Source organism: Pongo abelii, chromosome 9 (genome assembly GCF_028885655.2).
Source record: "Pongo abelii isolate AG06213 chromosome 9, NHGRI_mPonAbe1-v2.0_pri, whole genome shotgun sequence".
NCBI lineage: Eukaryota > Metazoa > Chordata > Mammalia > Primates > Hominidae > Pongo > Pongo abelii.
In genome coordinates, this window is record NC_071994.2 from 110,559,050 (window position 1) to 110,577,176 (window position 18,127).

The 18,127-nt window shown below is 37.3% G+C and overlaps 1 protein-coding gene across 4 annotated transcripts in view; it reads right to left on the minus strand.

Annotated features, from left to right (window-relative positions):
- The window catches only part of CWF19L2 (CWF19 like cell cycle control factor 2), a 126,549-nt gene extending 108,555 nt beyond the window's left edge, over positions 1-17,994 (minus strand). For 2 of the 4 annotated variants that reach the window (XM_024255890.3, XM_024255889.3), the window contains exons 1-5: positions 17,839-17,994; positions 16,125-16,235; positions 14,913-15,032; positions 3,352-3,462; positions 1,982-2,101 (exon numbers count right to left, since the gene is read on the minus strand). In XM_024255890.3, the coding sequence (XP_024111658.2) occupies positions 1,982-2,101; positions 3,352-3,462; positions 14,913-15,032; positions 16,125-16,235; positions 17,839-17,943 (567 nt within the window). In that variant the 5' untranslated portion in view covers positions 17,944-17,994. Of the gene's footprint in view, positions 1-1,981; positions 2,102-3,351; positions 3,463-5,921; positions 6,023-7,297; positions 8,127-14,912; positions 15,033-16,124; positions 16,236-17,838 lie in introns of those variants that run through there. The other 2 variants (XM_054524987.2, XM_063711355.1) reach the window with 2 other exon arrangements.
- Positions 17,995-18,127: the final 133 nt, after the last annotated feature.

Below are 18,127 nucleotides of genomic sequence, written 5' to 3' on the forward strand. Positions count from 1 at the left end.
AAATCCCTCTCACAGTAAAGGATCAAAGACTTCCTAGGGGAAGTAATATGTGCAGTCTAAGGATGAGCAGAAATTAACTGCATTTTCTTTTTTTGTGGGAGAGGGAGCATAAAGATGTTCCAGGTAGAAAGAATAACAGCGTGTTCTTAAAACAAGAGAGAAAGAGAAAGTGCAGCAGTTTCAGGAAACTTAAAAATAATTCTAATTGGCTAAAACTGTGAGTGACTAATGACAAGAGATTATGTTGTAGAATAATCAGGGACTGGGCCACGTGAGCCATTTTGAACTGCTATGAGGGTTTCATTCTGGGGCCAAAAGAGACTCATGAACGTGATCAGCTTCATATCACACAAAGAGCAAACTGGGCTCAGCATGGAGGAAAGTCTGAAGAACAAGATCAGAGGTACAAGTTCAGTCAGAAGGTTGTGGCAGTAATTCAGGCAAGAGATGATAGTAGCCTAATCACAATGCAAGTGTCTCCTGTATTGTAGGCACAATGCCAGGCACTGGGACTGTAATGTGTAAGGCAGCCATGGTCCTTGCCATTAAATAAATTATGGTCTACAGAAGAGGGAAAGACAATCAAGCAATATAAATATAGGTATGTGAGATCAAAGTAAAGGGTGCTAAAGAACTACATACTATTGATACCTAAATTGACCCTGGGAGTGGGGGGTTAGAAAATGCTTTCTACAAGAAGTAATAATGGCAAGAGGATGGCAAGAAATGGAACGAGCTAAATGTTAGGAACTTTAGTTTCCAGGAATACAATATACTACTGAAAATTAAAATGCTGTGTAAAATTTGTTTTTAAAAGGGCTTTTTTTAATGTATCCATGAGCTGACGAAAAAGGACCTTCAAAGGACAAAATTTAAGTTAAAGGTTAACCTAAAGGGATATACAAAACCATAAAGATTTGATTTCTTAGTTTATATCAAAAAAGGTTCTGTCACCTTCCTTGTTAGTTCACCACAAAATCTTTCAATATCTATAGTCAAGGAATTTCTTCCAATCGTCTTAGACTCTCAAAAACGTACACATAAGGTACTCAACAGGACAAAAAAGGCTAGAATTGCATACTGAGGAGGACAATTAACAAGAGGCTAGACAAATTACGAGATACTATCTGAAAATGTATAAAAGACAAAGGATTGAAAACATAAATAACTTCTATAAATCAGTTAGAAAAAGACAAACAACCCTGGTAGAAAAGTAAGCAAAAAACATAAACGAGCAGCTCCCAGTACAAGAAATCTGAATGGCCAAAAAACATGAAAAGACCTCTCTGGTAGCAATCAGATAAATGCATACAAAAACAATGAAATACCATTTCTCACCCATGTATTAGGCTGATAAAAAAAAAATATAAAGTTTGACAATTACAGATACTGAGTACTGGAAAAGAAACATCTGCTCCTGGTACAGTATAAATTGGAATTCCAGATTTCCAGGATTGTGTGATGCCCCTAGGAAAGTCACCACCTTCGGCACTTCCTTACTTCTCTGGATTCGTGCTTTTGCCTCACTTTTCAGTCTCTACAGCTTTCCTATTGCTTCCTTCCTAGCAAAGTGACAACAATAAAGTATACAATAAGCATGCGTATTTTACATTTCATCCACCAGAATTTCTAGATGTCTTGAAACGGAAGTATTTTTATGGTGTCTAATTCAGTACATACACTGACACAAAAGTTGAGAGAGTTCACTTTCAATTTAATGATATTAACTTAAACTCAATATTCACTCAACTTTATATATGCCCTAGATTTATAAATCTAGTAAACCTTTAAACTCACTTCCTATAGGAAATTTAGTTTTCTTAAACTGATGTATTTCATAGTTGTTCTCACTAATTGTATTAAATACTATAAAAAATACAATGGTATTTTACAAGTTAAACTGCATTTATATTTATATAAATGTCTTATAAGTTTATTAAAGGTAAATTAGAAAGTTAAATCATTTCAAATATTCTCTTACCTGTTCAAGTGCTTGGGTTTTCTCTTGCTCTATTTTCCTCATAGTTTCCTTTTCAGTTTTGAGTGATGATGATGACACAGTTTTAACAGACATAAAATCAACAGTCATCCACTCATCCCTCTGTTAAAAAAGGCAGCCATTTCAATCTGAACTGATTAGAATTTAATAAACACTTGGTAATAAGAGCAGAGACTTTGGAGACAATCAAATCTGAAACAAGTCCTACATGGCTATATAACTTGAAGCAAGTTTGTAAATCTCTCTATACTTTAGTCTCTCCTCTATAAAATGGTATAAAATCCCTACCTTTCAGGATTGTTTTAAAGGGTAAACAAGATAACAAATCTAAAGCATCCAGCCCAAAGCCTGGCACACAACAAGCAATCAAACTTAGTTCCTGTTCACCTTTCTTCCTTCACCTGTGGCTAACAGTGGACAAATTACATTCTTCCTGAGGCATATGAACTATAACCCAAAATTTTTGAACTATTCAACTGTTAAGTATTGTTAAGAAAATTAAGGCATGAGGTGAAGGGAAAAAAAACTGTGATGGAACTCTTCTCACTATAGAAGGGTCAGACAGAGATAACAGTATAAGGCTTTAGGGACATAAGGGGAAAGTGCCACTTCTTATCAACAATCAAAAGCATGAAAGCCTCTACGGAACGAGAATAGAGAGGAGCACTCACTTTCTCACAGTAGAAGGGGAAGGGGGTTCTAAACATTCAGCAAACAGCATTACTGCCAAAATTATTCCTAAAGTATATTGTTTTCAAAGTCTAATTGTTCTCCTGAAGAAATTTTAATCATCTTTCATTTTCATATTCATTTATTCTCAAAAGTTGATACTTCTTTCTTTAAAATCAAGTGGTAGGCCAGGTGCAGTGGCTCACATCTCTAATCCTAGCACTTTGGGAGGCTGAGGTGGAAGGACTGCTTGAGCTCAGGAGTTTGAGACCAGTCTAGGCAACATAGGGAGACCCCAACTCTACACAAAATAAAAAAATTAGCCAGGCATGGTGGCACACAACTGTGGTCCCAGCTACTAGGGAGGTCGAAGTGGGAGGATTACTGGAGCCTGGGAGGTTGAGGCTGCGGAGAGCTCTGATTGTGCGACTGCAGCGCAGGCTGGGCAACAGAGTGAGACCCTGTCTCTAAAATGAAAGGGGAGAGAGAGAGAGAGAGAGAGAGAGAAAGGAAGGAAGGAAGGAGGCAGAGGGAGAGGGAGAGAGAGAGGGAGAGAGGGAGGGAGGGAGATAGGGAGGGAGGGAGGGAGGGAGGGAGGGAGGGAGGGAGGGAGGAAGGAAGGAAGGAAGGAAGGAAGGAAGGAAGGAAGGAAGGAAGGAAGGAAAATCAAGTGGCTTGCTCACCTTGATAATTTGGGTGTCATCTTTTTCTGACTTTTCATCTTTCACTTTCCAGGCTTTTTCCTTGTCAGGAGTCTGGGATGGAACAGCCTCAACCCACTCATCTTCAGAGCTCTAAGAACATTTAGCATATAAGTGAAATTGTCAAATTTGCATACTTTGATATAAAAATTCTGTGCTGTTAAGTGGTAGAAATTGAACATCGTAGAAAAAAATTCTTACACTGTATTTCCCCTTTACAAAGTGGCACTGAAATTTTAAAGAGCTGGGTGTGGTGCCTCACACCTGTAATCTCAGCACTTTGGGAGGCTGAGGCAGGCATATTACTTGAGGTCAGGAGTACAAGACCAGCCTGGCGAACATGGTGAAACCCCGTCTCTACTAAAAACACAAAAAAGTTAGCCAAGCATGGTGGCGCATGCCTGTAATCCCAGCTACTCAGGAGGCTGAGGCAGGAGAATCGCTTGCATCCAGGAGGCGGAGGTTGCAGTGAGCTGAGATCGCACCACTGCACTCCAACCTGGGCCACAGAGACTCCGTCTCAAAAAAAAAAAAAAAAAAAAAAAAAATTGTAAAGAAAAAACACATAAACCCACTAGTTTGAGTTAAGCCCACAAAACACAACCAAATTATTTTTATTTTCTCATCCATTTATTATCAAGCCAAGAGAAAGCAAAAAAACAAAAATGGGAACTGCCAAGTAGAGACCTCACTTCAGCACAGAGCTTCAGTGCCTACCAATGTCAAGTAGTTACTCACATCTCTGCTTCACTAGAACAGGGGAAACACCACCCAGGTAAATGAGTTTGCTGTTTGCCCCTAAGTTTCACATTTTGAGATTTCCCTTGATCTAAAACTGCAGATAACATTATCTTCTTCAACACCCTTCTGAAGCTTTATACCAATTCCCATATTCTCAGCAAATGATGTCTTCTTTTACCTCATCAAGAAAACTGGGACCACCTTATCTTCCTACCAACCGCCCAACACATTTATGGCTGTGCCTATCCTTATTTCCAGTTAACTCCTCCTGTTTAAGGCAGATCTTGCTCTAAAGATTTTGATAACAACTCTTTCTGTTCCTCCAGGACCTTGCTCCATCAATTATCTTCTCCTCTCACGGCATCAACCAAAGATCCCTAATGGCCTAAAAATAATTTCAAGCATTTCCCACCCTTTTATTTTTTTTAAGGAGGGAAGGGAGACCTTCCTTGACCCTATATATTCCTCCTGTAACAGGAATTAATCTTCCAGCTTCCATTCTAAGATGAACTTCTTGAAAGAGTAGTCTACATGCACCGCCTTCACACTCTCACTTTCATACATTTTCTCAAAACTCTATAATACATCTACTGACTGTCCCCATTAATCTACTGAAACTTCTCCAAACTCACCAATGGCTTCCACTGTGCCGAACTCAACAAAACGTTTCAGTCTTCAGCTCTCTAGACCTCTCTGCTCAATACAATTCTGTTGATGACTCACTTTCCTGGCTTCCATGACACCTCTCAGCTCTCCTCCCACTCTGTTTCTTCTCCATTTCCTTCATGAACTCTTCCTCCTTCGCTCAGCCCTTAAATATCTTGTTATTTGGGGTTCCATTCTTTGCCCATGACATTTTTTAATGTCTAAACATTCCCTTTGGGCCATTAAATCCATTCTGATGGCCTGAACTACAATAAATTGTGCTGATATCTTTCAAATTTGTCTAACCAAAGTTTCACTAATTGTCTACTGTAGTTGGATGGCATGCTAAACTCAGTAAGAATAGAAAATAAAGCCATCCTCTTCTTCTACAAAATCTACTCCTCCTTGTATTGTATTGAACTGAGTTATCTGGAACAACCAACCACCCACTTAAACCAAGTCAGAAACTCAGGATGATGTTACCTCACACATTCAAGCCTACCATTTTCATTTTTAAAATATTTATTAAATATACCATACAGTGAATACATGACTACCATACGAGCCTACCTCTATCCCTGGCCACTACTGATTAGTTCAAACATAGGTACCTGACCCATTCACATCAACCTGAGCCATTCCTCAGGAATCTGAAATCAAGTCTAAATGGGCTTACCTAAAACTAAGAAATGGGAAGGCATTGGGAGAGGTCATTTCTGTCATGAGAAATAGAAATCAGCAAAAATTTTTTAAAAACTAGAACTCAGGGTAGGGGAAATGAAAAATGGCAAGAAAATTGCAAAAACCAATCACAATTCTAATTCCAGCTATTCTTGAAGCCTAGCTGCATTCCTACATCTATATGTCTTATGAGAATTTTGTACTCTAATAATAAATCCTCCTTTTTGCAAAATCCAATTTATATTTAGTTTCTGTTACCTGCAACCAAAATTCCCACTAATATTCTCCTCTTTGATCCTTAAAGTAGCACCCCAGGCCAGGCACGGTGGCTCACGCCTGTAATCCCAACACTTTGGGAGGCCGAGGCGGGTGGATCATGAGGTCAGGAGTTCAAGACCAGCCTGGCCAAGATGGTGAAACCCCATCTCTACTAAAAATACAAAAATTAGCCAGGTGTGGTGGCACACGCCTGTAGTCCCACCTACTTGAGAGGCTGAGGAAGGAGAGTATCTTGAACCTGGGAGGCGGAGGTTGCGGTGAGCCAAGATCGTGCCATCGCACTCCAGCCTGGGCAACAAGAGCAAAACTCCGCCTTAAAAAAAAAAAAAAAAAAAAAAAAAAGTAGTAGCCCTGCATCAGATCTTATCTCTCACCTAGACAATTGATTCCAGGAGACCTAATTAATCTTCTGGATTCATCTTTCCTGCTCCCCTTCTTTCTCCAATCCCTCACCCCAAATACATTTAGAGTAATATAAAGGGAACATCTGACCACCGTACTTCTCTTCTAGGGCTTCCCATCACAAAGACTGCTAGTTATTCCTCTTCTTTCCTACCAGCAGAATCCCATTTTATTTGGAGAAGTAAGGTACTTCCCATGCTAGAAAGTGAAGCTTTATGATCAAGTGTCCAATTAGATGTAAACAAAAGTATTTTATGGGACTTTCTGGAAGTCAAGTTAAGAAAAAAAAGAGCATCTTCCTTCCTGTTATCTGGACTAAGAGGCAATGCTGTAAGGATGATGGAAAAGCAAGACAATAGAAGCCTAGATCCCAGAAGACCATACTAGCCCTAGACTGCCTACCTGACTTATTTCATATCAGAAAAAAATGAATTTCTATCTTGTATAATCAATGGCTATTCTAAGATTTTCTAATAAATGCAGCTGAACCCAATTAGATGATACATTCCCTACTGAATAAAGTCAAAGCTCTTGGTTTACAAGGCCCTATTAATTCTTACAGTTTCATCTCCATTCACTCCCTCCTCTCGTTTTATAATTTAGTACTATACTAATTATATTTTATATATTATACTATTATATATATTATTATATATTATATATATCATATATACTATTATAAACACACACTCACACTCATATTATCTCATACTTCCATGTCTCTGTTCTCGCAATTCCTTATGCATGAAATGCCAAGCACATCTTTATTTGCCTAATGCTTACTAATCTATCTAGTCTCAATTCAAGCATCATTTAATCAACAAGTTAGCAAATGAAATCCCTCTTAATACCCTGTACTACCACGGCATCATGTTGGATGGTATGCTAAACTCAGTAACAATAGAAAATAAAGCCAACATCATCTTCTACAAAATCTACTACAAAATCATATTATTAATATTATGTATCTATTTATCCAATTAGGAAATGAGTTCCCCAAAGGTTTAAAAATATATTTTTTATATTCCCCATGTCTAGAACAGTGTCTGGCAAAGAATAAGCATTTGATACATGCAAGCTGAAATTAAATGAAATGCCTTTTTCTACTCTTTCAATAGCACTAGTCAGAAACTTTTAAGCAGCAACCTATACTCATTTTCACAATTATGCACTCACTCACCTTACCACTTCAGCAACATTGATGCTCCCCATGCTACGACTTCAGTTCTCTTGCTAATTTTAGTTTCAATCTCCATTTTACCTTGAACTCATTAACCATCAAGCTTAATACGCCTCCTGACCTAACACAGCCTTCAGGGCTCTCCTTCTCTTGTACAGCCTTCAGAATTAACCACACCTCTAATTCTATCTAGTGGTCAAAACCTAGAAGGTGGAACTAAGACAGAAAAGTGCTACCAGCAAAAATCAAGGGATCTTGAGGACTTCTGCTTCTGTCCTTGACAAAGCAAATGGCATCAAACTAGAAATACATACAAATTGGAATAAAAATGAAACTACAATCTCTACAGCTTTTTGTCTACAGGCACTTTCTAGACTGTGGCATAAAGGGGTAACCCAAGCAGAACATGAAAATCTCACTGAGCAAAGGAAACAGAATTTGAACTTTGTAAAGGCTGAAACAAAAGTACAGATGGGAAGCTACACAGAGAAAGGGTGCCAGAAATCTACGTAAAGGACCCCTGGAGTCTTTAAAGAAAGACCAAGCTGAACATGCTGAGGATGAGAGTCCACAAGGTCAGGCAAAGAAACATTACCATGGAGAAAACAATTACCAAAGAGCTGTAAGCAGAACAATCCCCAGAGCTCACAAAGGGCTGGAAGACATTCTAGTTCCTGCCAACCAGAATAAAGAAACCTCACTGAACATTCATGACAATCGGCAGAGAACCCACAAGGGTCATGCCTTAGTAGAAAGGCTAAACCAGTCCTAGAGTAAAGCTATTCCAGATGCATACGAACAAAACTTAAAAACAAGCCTTGAAAAGGATTAAGCTAATTCACAAGTAATTAACTGTATGCCAAAAGAAAACTCAATACTCTGAATAAGTCAACAAAATCCAGCAGTCACAATATAACTTTCATAGGGTTCAGCATCCAATTAAAAGTTACTAGACATTCAAAGAAGCAAGCAAATGTGACCCATATTCAAGAGAAAAATCATTTAATTGAAACACAACAGGAAAAAACAAGAGAAAATGAAACAGCAAACCAAGACTTTAACACAGCTATCATAAATATGTTCAAGGAAGGGAAAATGTAAAGATAATGAGGAGATAAACTGAAAAACATTAGAAAGATCCAAATGAAACATCTAATGATAAAAAAAAGACACAGTACCTGAAATGAAAATGTCACTGGACACGGATAACAGTAAGCTAGACACAGCAAAAGAAAAGGCCAGTGGGCCAGGCATAGTGGCTCACACCTGTAATCCCAGCACTTTGGGAGGCTGAGGCAGGCAAATCACGAGGTCAGGAGATTGAGACCATCCTGGCCAACACGGTGAAACCCCGTCTCCACTAAAAATACAAAAAATTAGCTGGACGTGGTGACGAGCACCTGTAATTCCAACTACTCAGGAGGCTGAGGGACGAGAATCACTTCAACCCAGGAGGTGAAGGTTGCAATGAGCTGAGATCACGCCACTGCACTCCCACCTGGCAACAGAGCGAGACTCCGTCTCAAAAAAAAAAAAAGGCCAGTAAACCTGAAGCTCACGACATAGCAATAAAATATACACAACCCAAAGCATAGAAAGGAAAAGGCTGGAAAGAAAGTGAACACAGGCTCATCAACCTGTGAGACATTATTTTAAGGAGACTACCAAAATGAGAGGGAACAGAAAAAAAACACTTCAAAAAAAGCCTGAAAGTTTCATATTTGATGGAAACTGTAAACCCACAAATCAAAGCAGCACAATGAACCTAAGGCAGATGCAACACTCTGAATGTTTGTGTCCCCCACCAAATTCTTATGTTGAGATCCTGACCCCCAAGACAATGATAGCAGGGGGTGAGGCCTTTGGGAGACGACTGGGAATGGGATTAGTGCCCTTATAAAACATAGCCCAAGAGCACTCCCTTCTGCCATATGAGGTTAGAGTGAGAAGACAGCCATCTCTGAGGAACTGAACCCTCATCAGACACAAAATCTACCAGCGCCTCGATCTTAGACTTTCTAGCCTCCCAAACTGTGAGAAATAAGTTTCTGTCATTTATAATCCACCCAGTTTGTTTTGGTATAGCAGCCCAAATGAACTAAGACAGCAGAATAAACACAAAGAAATCGATACCAAGACATACCACAATTGAGTCACTGAAAAATAATGACAAAAAAAAAAGCCCTAAAAGCATCCAGAATAAAAAGGCATACTACATACACAGAAAAAAGATTACAATGACTACAGAGTTCTCAATATGTACAATGCAAACCAGAAGACAATGGGATGACATTTTACAGTGCAAAAAAAAAAAAAGAAAACACTGTAACTTAAAATTCTTTATCTAGCCAAGTATCTGAAAAATGAAGATTGCTAGTAGGAACTTCTGAGTTTGTGGTAAAAGAAAAAAAGAATGAAGATGAAATAAAAGAAATTTTCAAACAAAAGCTGAGAGAACACAATGTCTGCAAATCCATATTATAATACATATTAATGGAAGTTCTACAGACAAAAGGAAAATGGTATTAGACAGAAATTCAGACCTACATAAAATAATAAAGAATATCAGAGATGATAAATCTGTGGGTAAATATAAAAGACTTTTTTCACATGTGTAACTTATTTAAAGATAACTGACTAAAGTAAAAATAAAAAGAATGTATGACATTAAAAATTATAAACAATGTGGGTTTATAACATATGTAGAAGTAAAATATATGACAACAATAGCAAAAAATATGGTAGGAGAAAATGGAAGTATATTTTGGTGAAGGTCTAATTATAAAAGTAAAATTATATATTATTTGAAAGTAGAGTATGGTAAGTTAAAATATGCATAAGACTTAAAGCAGTCATTAAAAATAAATAAGGTATACCTAATAAGCCTACAGCAGATGAAATGGGATGCTAAAAAACACTCAATCCAAAAGACAGGAAAAGGAAGGAACAAAGGAAAAAAGAACAAACAAAAAATAGAAAAGGAATAACAACATGGTAGACTTAAACTCATCCATATCAACTATTACATTAAACATAAATAATCCAAACCAGTACTATTCAACACAATTTTTCTATGTACTGTCCAATATAGTAGCCACATAAATTTGGCCGATGTAATTTTAATGAATTTTAACAAAAAATTTAAAAGCCATATACAGCTAACAGATTAGAAAGCACAAAAAACATCTAACTGAAAAGTAAGAGCCGTGAGCCAAGATTGCGCCACTGCACTCCAGCCTGGGTGACAGTGTGAGACTCCATCTCAAGAAAAAAAAAAAAAGGAAGAGGCCAGATGCAGTGGCTCACATTTGTAATCCCAGCACTTTGGGAGTCCCAGGTGGGAGGATTGCTTAAGGTCAGGACTTTGAGACCAGTCTGGGCAACATGGCAAAACCACATCTCTACAAAATATATATAGATCATAAGCTAGAATACAAAATGTCTCAAAAACTTTTTAAAAACTGAAATTATACAGAGTATAATAAAATAATAATTAAATCCAAAGTCAATAACCAAAAAAACCTAATAAAATCTACAAATACCTGGAAATTTAAAAACTCATATATACATATATATATATATACATATATATATATATATATCCTGGACGTCGAAGTGCACACCTGTAGTCCCAGCTTTCAGGAGGCTGAGGTGGGAGAGTCACTTGAGCCCGAGGGGTTGAAGCTGCAGTGATCTACTGCACTCTAGCATGGGCAACAAAGCAAGACTCTGTCCATCAATCAATAAATCAATCAATAAAATAAAAAAGAAGAAATTGATAGGCTAGATAAAAAAGCAAGACCCAATTATACACTGCTTACAAGAAATACACTTTCAATATACAAAAAAGATACATTAAAACTAAAAATTTTAAAAAGACGATCAAAACACACAAAAAAAGAAAACTGAAGAGGCTTTATTAATATGAGACACAATAGACTTCAGACAAGAGTATTACCAAAGATAAAGACGAAAACTTCATAACAGTCAGTTCATCAAGGAGCTGTCTATGTACCTAATAAAGCTTCAAAATACGTAAGGCAAAAACTGACAAAACTGAAAGCAGAAATAGGTAAAATCCACAAAACAGTTAAGAGATTTCAATACTATTTTCTCAGTAACTGACTGAACAGGTGAACAGAAAATCATTAACACTAAACTTAATACTATTAATCAACTTTCCCTAATTGACATTTATAAAACACTATACCTAACAATGGCAGAATACATACTCATTTCAAATACACATGGAATTTTCACCAAGATAGATCATAGGCTAGAAAATAAAATGTCTCAAAAACTTTTTAAAAACTGAAATTATACAGAGTATAATAAAATAATTAAATTCAAAGTCAATAACCCAAAAAAAAACTAGAAAAATCGACAAATATCTGGAAGTTTAAAAACTCTTATATATCCGTGAGTAAGAAAAAGTAAAGTAAAAAATATTTTGAATGGGACAGCAATGAAAATATAACATCAAAGTTACGTACAGATACAACAGTGCTATGAGAAAATTTCATAAAATAAATACACATTAGAAAATATTTCAAATCAGTGGCGATACACTCAGAAAGTTAGAAAAAGAAGAGCAAATTAAACACAAAATAAGTATTAATATAGTTTAAATCAATGAAATAGAAAACACCCAACCAGAGAAAATTCAAGGAAACTAAAAGGCAATAAAGAAAGATTAAAAAAACTGATAAGCCTCAAGATAGACTGACAGAGGAAACAAATAGAAATTACCAAAATCAGGGATGAAAGAGGGGATGTCACGATGGATTCCATAAACATTAAAAGAACAAAGGAAATATTACAAATAACTTTATGACAATAAATTTGACAATTTCTATGGAATAAATTCCCAGAAAAACCAAAATTACTAAAACTAACTCAAGAATAAATAGAAAATATTTAACACAGCTATTAAAGGAATTAACTCTGTGGTTAAACCCATTCCACAAAGAAACTCCAGGACCAAACCGTTTCACTGGCAAATTTTAACACTTATAGATGCAAAAAAAGCACTTATCGAATTCAATACTCATTCAAGATACAAACTCTCAGAAAACTAGAAATAAAATGTCATTTCCTTAATCTGAAAAGGCATACATGAAAGTCCCACAGCAGACATCATGCTTAAATGTAAAAACCTGAATGCTCTGCACCTAAGATAAGGAACAAGGCAATCATGTCCACTCTCACCACTTCCATTCAAAACTATTTTTAAGTCCTAGCTACTGAAATAAGGCAACAATTAACAAATAAAACAGGCACAGAGATTGAAAAGAAAAAAGTAAAAGTCTTTTTCACACATGACATACCATTTACCTAGAAATCCTAAGAAATCTACTAAAAAAGCTACTAACACTAGTATTAGTAATTTTAACAAGGTGACAAGAGGCAAGGTAAATATATCAAAAGCAGTTTTTTTTTCACTTTTTTCTTTTTTTTTTCTGATTCTAATGTTTCAAATCACTTCTATAATAATATACTAGCTATAAACACATTCATTTTAAAATTCCATTCACGATAACACTTCCAGAAAACAAAATGGAAAAAAATATAACAAACAACATGTAAGATCTCCACACTAAAAATTTCAGAACATTGTGAGAAAAATCAAAGACATAAATGGATAGAGAGATGTGCCAAGTGCATAATGGATTGAAAGAATATTTTAACATATCTATCTCCCCAAATTCCTTCCAATAGGGAAAATTCAGACCTTTCAACAAATGATGCTAGAAAAACTGGAAATCCACGTGGGAAAAAAATAAACTGACACTACACAACATAAATAAAAATTATTAATGGATTATAAATAAGCAAAAAAGCCAAAGCTATAAAACTTCTAGGGAAAAAAAATAGGAGGCCAAGCATGGTGGCTCACACCTGTAATCCCAGCACTTTGGAAGGCTGAGGCAGGAGATCACTAGAGCCCAGGAGTTCGAGAACAGCCTCAACAATATAGTAAGACTCCATGTCTACAAAAACAACTTTTCTGTACTACATCTGTAGTCATAGCTAATTGGGCTACTAAGGCAGCAGGATTGCTTGAGCCCAGGAGTTCAAGGCTGCAGTGAGCCATGATGGTGCCACTGCACTCCAGTCTGTGCAACATAGTGAGGCTCTATCTCTAAAAACAAACAAACAAAAGACAAAAAGTTTAATAATAACATAAACATAGGAGAAATCACAATCTTGAGGTGCACAAAAATTAGGATACCAGAAGCACTAAGAAAAAATGATGAAAAACAAAAAAAGAAAATATTTAATAAATCAGATTTCATAAAGGAAGACATAGAATGCCCTATGGGGACTTAAAACGATGCTCTACATCCTTGTTCTTCAGGCAAATACCACACGAGACATTACAAAGTAGAATAGCTAAAAATTACTAAGACTGACCACACCAAGTACTAGCAAGGATGTGGAATTCCTTGGTGACTGCTAGTGCTAAACTGGCCTCAGAGGCCAATGGACGGGTGGTTGGGGGGCAACTGGGGTAGCTAAGGGAGTGCTTGCACCACCTCTCCCCCAATCCAAGGCTGCACAATGTGCAGCTCCAAAAGAGATCCTGTCCTTCTGCTTGAGGAGAGGAGAGAGAAGAGTAAACACAGGACTCCATCTTGCATCTTGGATACCAGCTCAGCCATAGCTGGCAACCACTAAAGAGCCCTTAGGCCCTCAATAACCAGCACCAATAATCAGGTACTACACTGTGGCCTTCACTGTGTATCTGAGACTTGCTGGATTCAGGTGAGACTCAGCACATTCTCAGCTATGGTGGCTATGGGGAGAGCCTCCTTCTGCTTGAGAAAAGTAAAGGGGGCTCTGTCTACCAGCTCAGCCATAGGGTGGTAGCACACCAAGAGGGACCTTCAGGTCCAGCCCCAGGCCTTGGCTCTTGGATGGCATTTCTGGATCTGCCCTAGCCCAGTGGGGGCCCACTGCCCTGAAGGGTGAGTCCCAGGCCAGGCAGATGACTGAAGAGTTCTTGGGCCTTAAGGGAACATCAGTGGTAGCCTGCCAGTACTACCTGTGGGTCTATGGTGGTGGCTACAGGGTGAGGCCCCTCTGCCTGTGAAAAGGGGAGGGAAGAGTAGGAAGGACTGCCATTCACGGTTTGAATGCCAGCTCAGCCACAGTTCAATAGAACACCAGGCACAAGTCTAAGGTTTTTGATGCCAGTACCTGGGTCCCTGATGGCACCTCTGGACGCACCTCAGGCCTGGGGGAGCTTGCCACCCTGAAGGGAAAGACACAGGCCTGGCTGGCTTCATCACCTGCTGATTGCAGAGCTCCAGGGCCTTGAGTGAACACAAGCTGTAGCCAGGTAATTGTTACAGCAGGCCTTGGGCAAGATCCAGTGCTGTGCTTAGCAATAATTCCCAAATCATATCCCTATTCTCTTAACCTTTCTCTGAAATTCAAGATCAACATTTCCAATATTTTCTGGACATCTCCAAGCAGATGTCTCCCAGATATCTTCATATCATAACTAGTAATATATTTTTTAAGTTTTCTTGTATTTTAACTTCCCATAAGTTATACATTCAAATAAAATGTTCTCAAATAGCTGCTTTGATTAATTTTAGTACATACTTACTGATGAGCTATCAGATGACTCGTTTTTTTCATATTTCTGTTTCTTGCTCTTCTTTTTCTTTTCTTTCTTTGCTTTTTTTGAATGCTTGTCTTTTTTCTTCTTTTTCTTCACAGAGTGTTCCTACAATCATTTTGAACAGGCAAGAAAAGAATTTAATTTCATCTTAATTTAAAAGGATGTATTTTGAGAGAAAAAAGTAATCCACATTCTAAAAAACTTTCAATCTTTGATGAAATAATACCAAGAATATGTCTAAATAAATAAAATCTTTCAGGAAATCTTAACACACCTTCTATAATATATGCACTATCAAGAAATCATATAACTGAGCCTTCTTACCAGAAAAATACTGGGAAAATTTTGGCTTTATTTGTAGATTAATGTGACAAATATAATCAAATAAACACATATATACACAAACATGTATACATATGCATCTATATACACACAAACACACATACATATAATATCCCTCTATGGTCTTCCCAAAAATTTATACAAGACTATTAGGCCATAAAAAATATAACAAGATAGCACAAATTAAAATTATAGGAAGAAGCTAGGTGAAGGAGTAAGGATAGGGAAAGGGAAGATGTTGATCAAAGGGTACAAAGTTTTCATGACACTAGAAATAAGTTTTAGTGATCTATTACTGATGACCACAGTTAATAATAATGTATTATCTATTTCAAAGCCATTGAAGAATAGACTTTTAATGTTCTCACCACAAAAAAATAAGTTGATGAGGTGATGGATATGTTCATTAGCTTGACTGAATCTTTCTATAATGTATACATAGATCAAACCATCACATTGTACCCCATAAATTTACACAATTATTTGTCAATTAAAAATAATTTTTAAAAAAATTATAGGAAAACAGGCTTGAGACCTAAAAAAATAAAATAAAATAAATACATAAAGCTTAAAATGCATAAATTTTTAGGCCTATAAGCTTGCTATAGTGGGCCAGAAATTTGAAGCTAAATCTTCTACTAGCCAACTCAAATAACAAAATTTGAGTCATAATATCCAAAATATTACAATATCTTACTTCTGCCAAAGAGATGAAACTATTCAGCAACACCAACTATGTGATATTCATTCTGTAACTTATGAAAACATTCTATAAAATTATTCCTCCAATATTAACTTGAATAAGTGCAAAAAAGGACAGATATCCTTACATCAAGTAAACCTGTTAGTATTCACCTGTGAGAATTGTTCGATTCGCTCATTCACATCAGGTAGCATCCATGTATCCTCACCCCGAAGTCGCTTAAGTTGTTTACGCCTTTCTTCTTTTTCAAAATTGGCTTTAGCCTACAACCAAAGAAAAAAAAAAGACAAACTGGCAATTGACCCAACTGCGTTTCACAAAAAAAGGAAAACAAAAACCTCTGTCATTTTTATATAAAAATATCCACTCATGAATGAATGTCTATTCCTTGCCAGGAATTTGCTACTCCAGTGTTAAAAAAAAAAAAAAAAAAAAAAAACCTTAAAAAACAAAACAAAGCAAAAATCTCTCCTTCTGCATTTCCAATCTCCAGTGATTTGAGTTACCAATCAGAGAGAATCCAGGGACTGAGTCCAGGCCCTCCCCTCTCTCTAAGCTCCCTACCTCAATATGACTTGGAATCCCTTTTCCCTTCACCATTCCCATGGCTACTGCCTTAGACTTTTGCAACAGTTAGACCTCCACGCCTTCAATATGCAATGCCTGTAGCCCCAATACCCAGCCCCAAAAATGCCTCAGGAAGAATCATCTTTGTAAAAAGAAAAGATCATATTGGTAATTTTTATCCATTCTTCAATGATAGTCAAACAAAGCAAGTTTTTCCTAGGAAATCGTTCCTACCCTCTTTCTTTTCCTTAACTCCAAAGCTGAATTTGGTCCTTTTCAAATTCTATGCATATCTCTACTATAAGATTTATCTCAACTTACGAAGCTTACTCCCTCCAAAAACTGCTGGAAATACCAAACAGAAAAGAATGAATAATATATATATATATATATACACACACACACATTACATATGTTGAAATTAGGAAACAATACCAACATTTCACCTACCCAAGACTAATCGCCCACTCTTCCCCTTTAAAACCTGGCTGTAGTCATTTTCTCTTTAGACGCTCCTCTCCCTCTTCTCTGCTGGCTCCTTCTCATTTGCATTTAAACTTGTTTAAAACTCTTACAACTTAAATAAAAACAAAAACCCTCACTGAATTCTCTGTTGCTCTCCAACTGCAACTTTTCTCTTTCGTTGCCACACTTCTTACATATTGAATAGATTGTCAGATAATTCAGTAGTTTACTTTCTCCATTCTTTGTATGTTACCTCCATGTATCTGAAGTTTAGTGAGAAATACAATGTTTCGCGATCTTTTGTGACATGCTAAATATACTGAGACTCGTGTTAACTTCTGTTTGGATTGGTAAGAGCTTACAGTAAGTCTGGAATTGATACCAATAGAGACAGGAGAAAGAAATGTCAAACTGAGTCTATTCAAGCGTGACTTGAATGTGTTTCCGAAAAAGGAAAATTTCATTTCAGATACAGCAGTAGCAATGACTGAGGCTGCGAGACATGCTGGCAGAGTCCTTACAAGCCGCAGGGGACCTACAAAGTGTGCAGTCCGAGTGACAGAAATGTAAAGAATGGGTAACTTAAAAGGTAAAGTAACTTGGAGAAAAAGAGACAGATCTGCCTGAAAAGAGAATTAGCAACTGGCACCTGCCAGAACATCTAAAAAACCGGTAGCTACAAAAGGGTTTACCGGCATTGCAACGGGAGAACTCACCCAAATTAAGGTGAGATTCAGTACGGACGAGGTGAGGGAAGGGGTGAGTGGGCTAGCTTACGGGAACCCTCAACTCCCACAACAATAAATAACTACAAAAGCCCCAAAACAGAGGTACCTGGCGCAACACCTCGGCCCTGGCATTCCGGGTCTGTTCTTTCCGCTCTTCGATACTCTTCGCACTTTCAAATCTACCACTAGCAGCCGCCATACTTGTTACCATCGTAAAGCTAAGAAGCCGCAGGAAAATTCTAGTTTACGACGGTCGTAATTTAACAAACAAACCGGCACTTCCGGACCCGAGGGAGGAGCACGGCTCCACCAACAGAGCATGCGCACATCTGAGGTCGCTTAGGGCTCGGATTACTGCAGCCCGGAATTTAAAGACCTGAAGGGTGGTGGAGGGT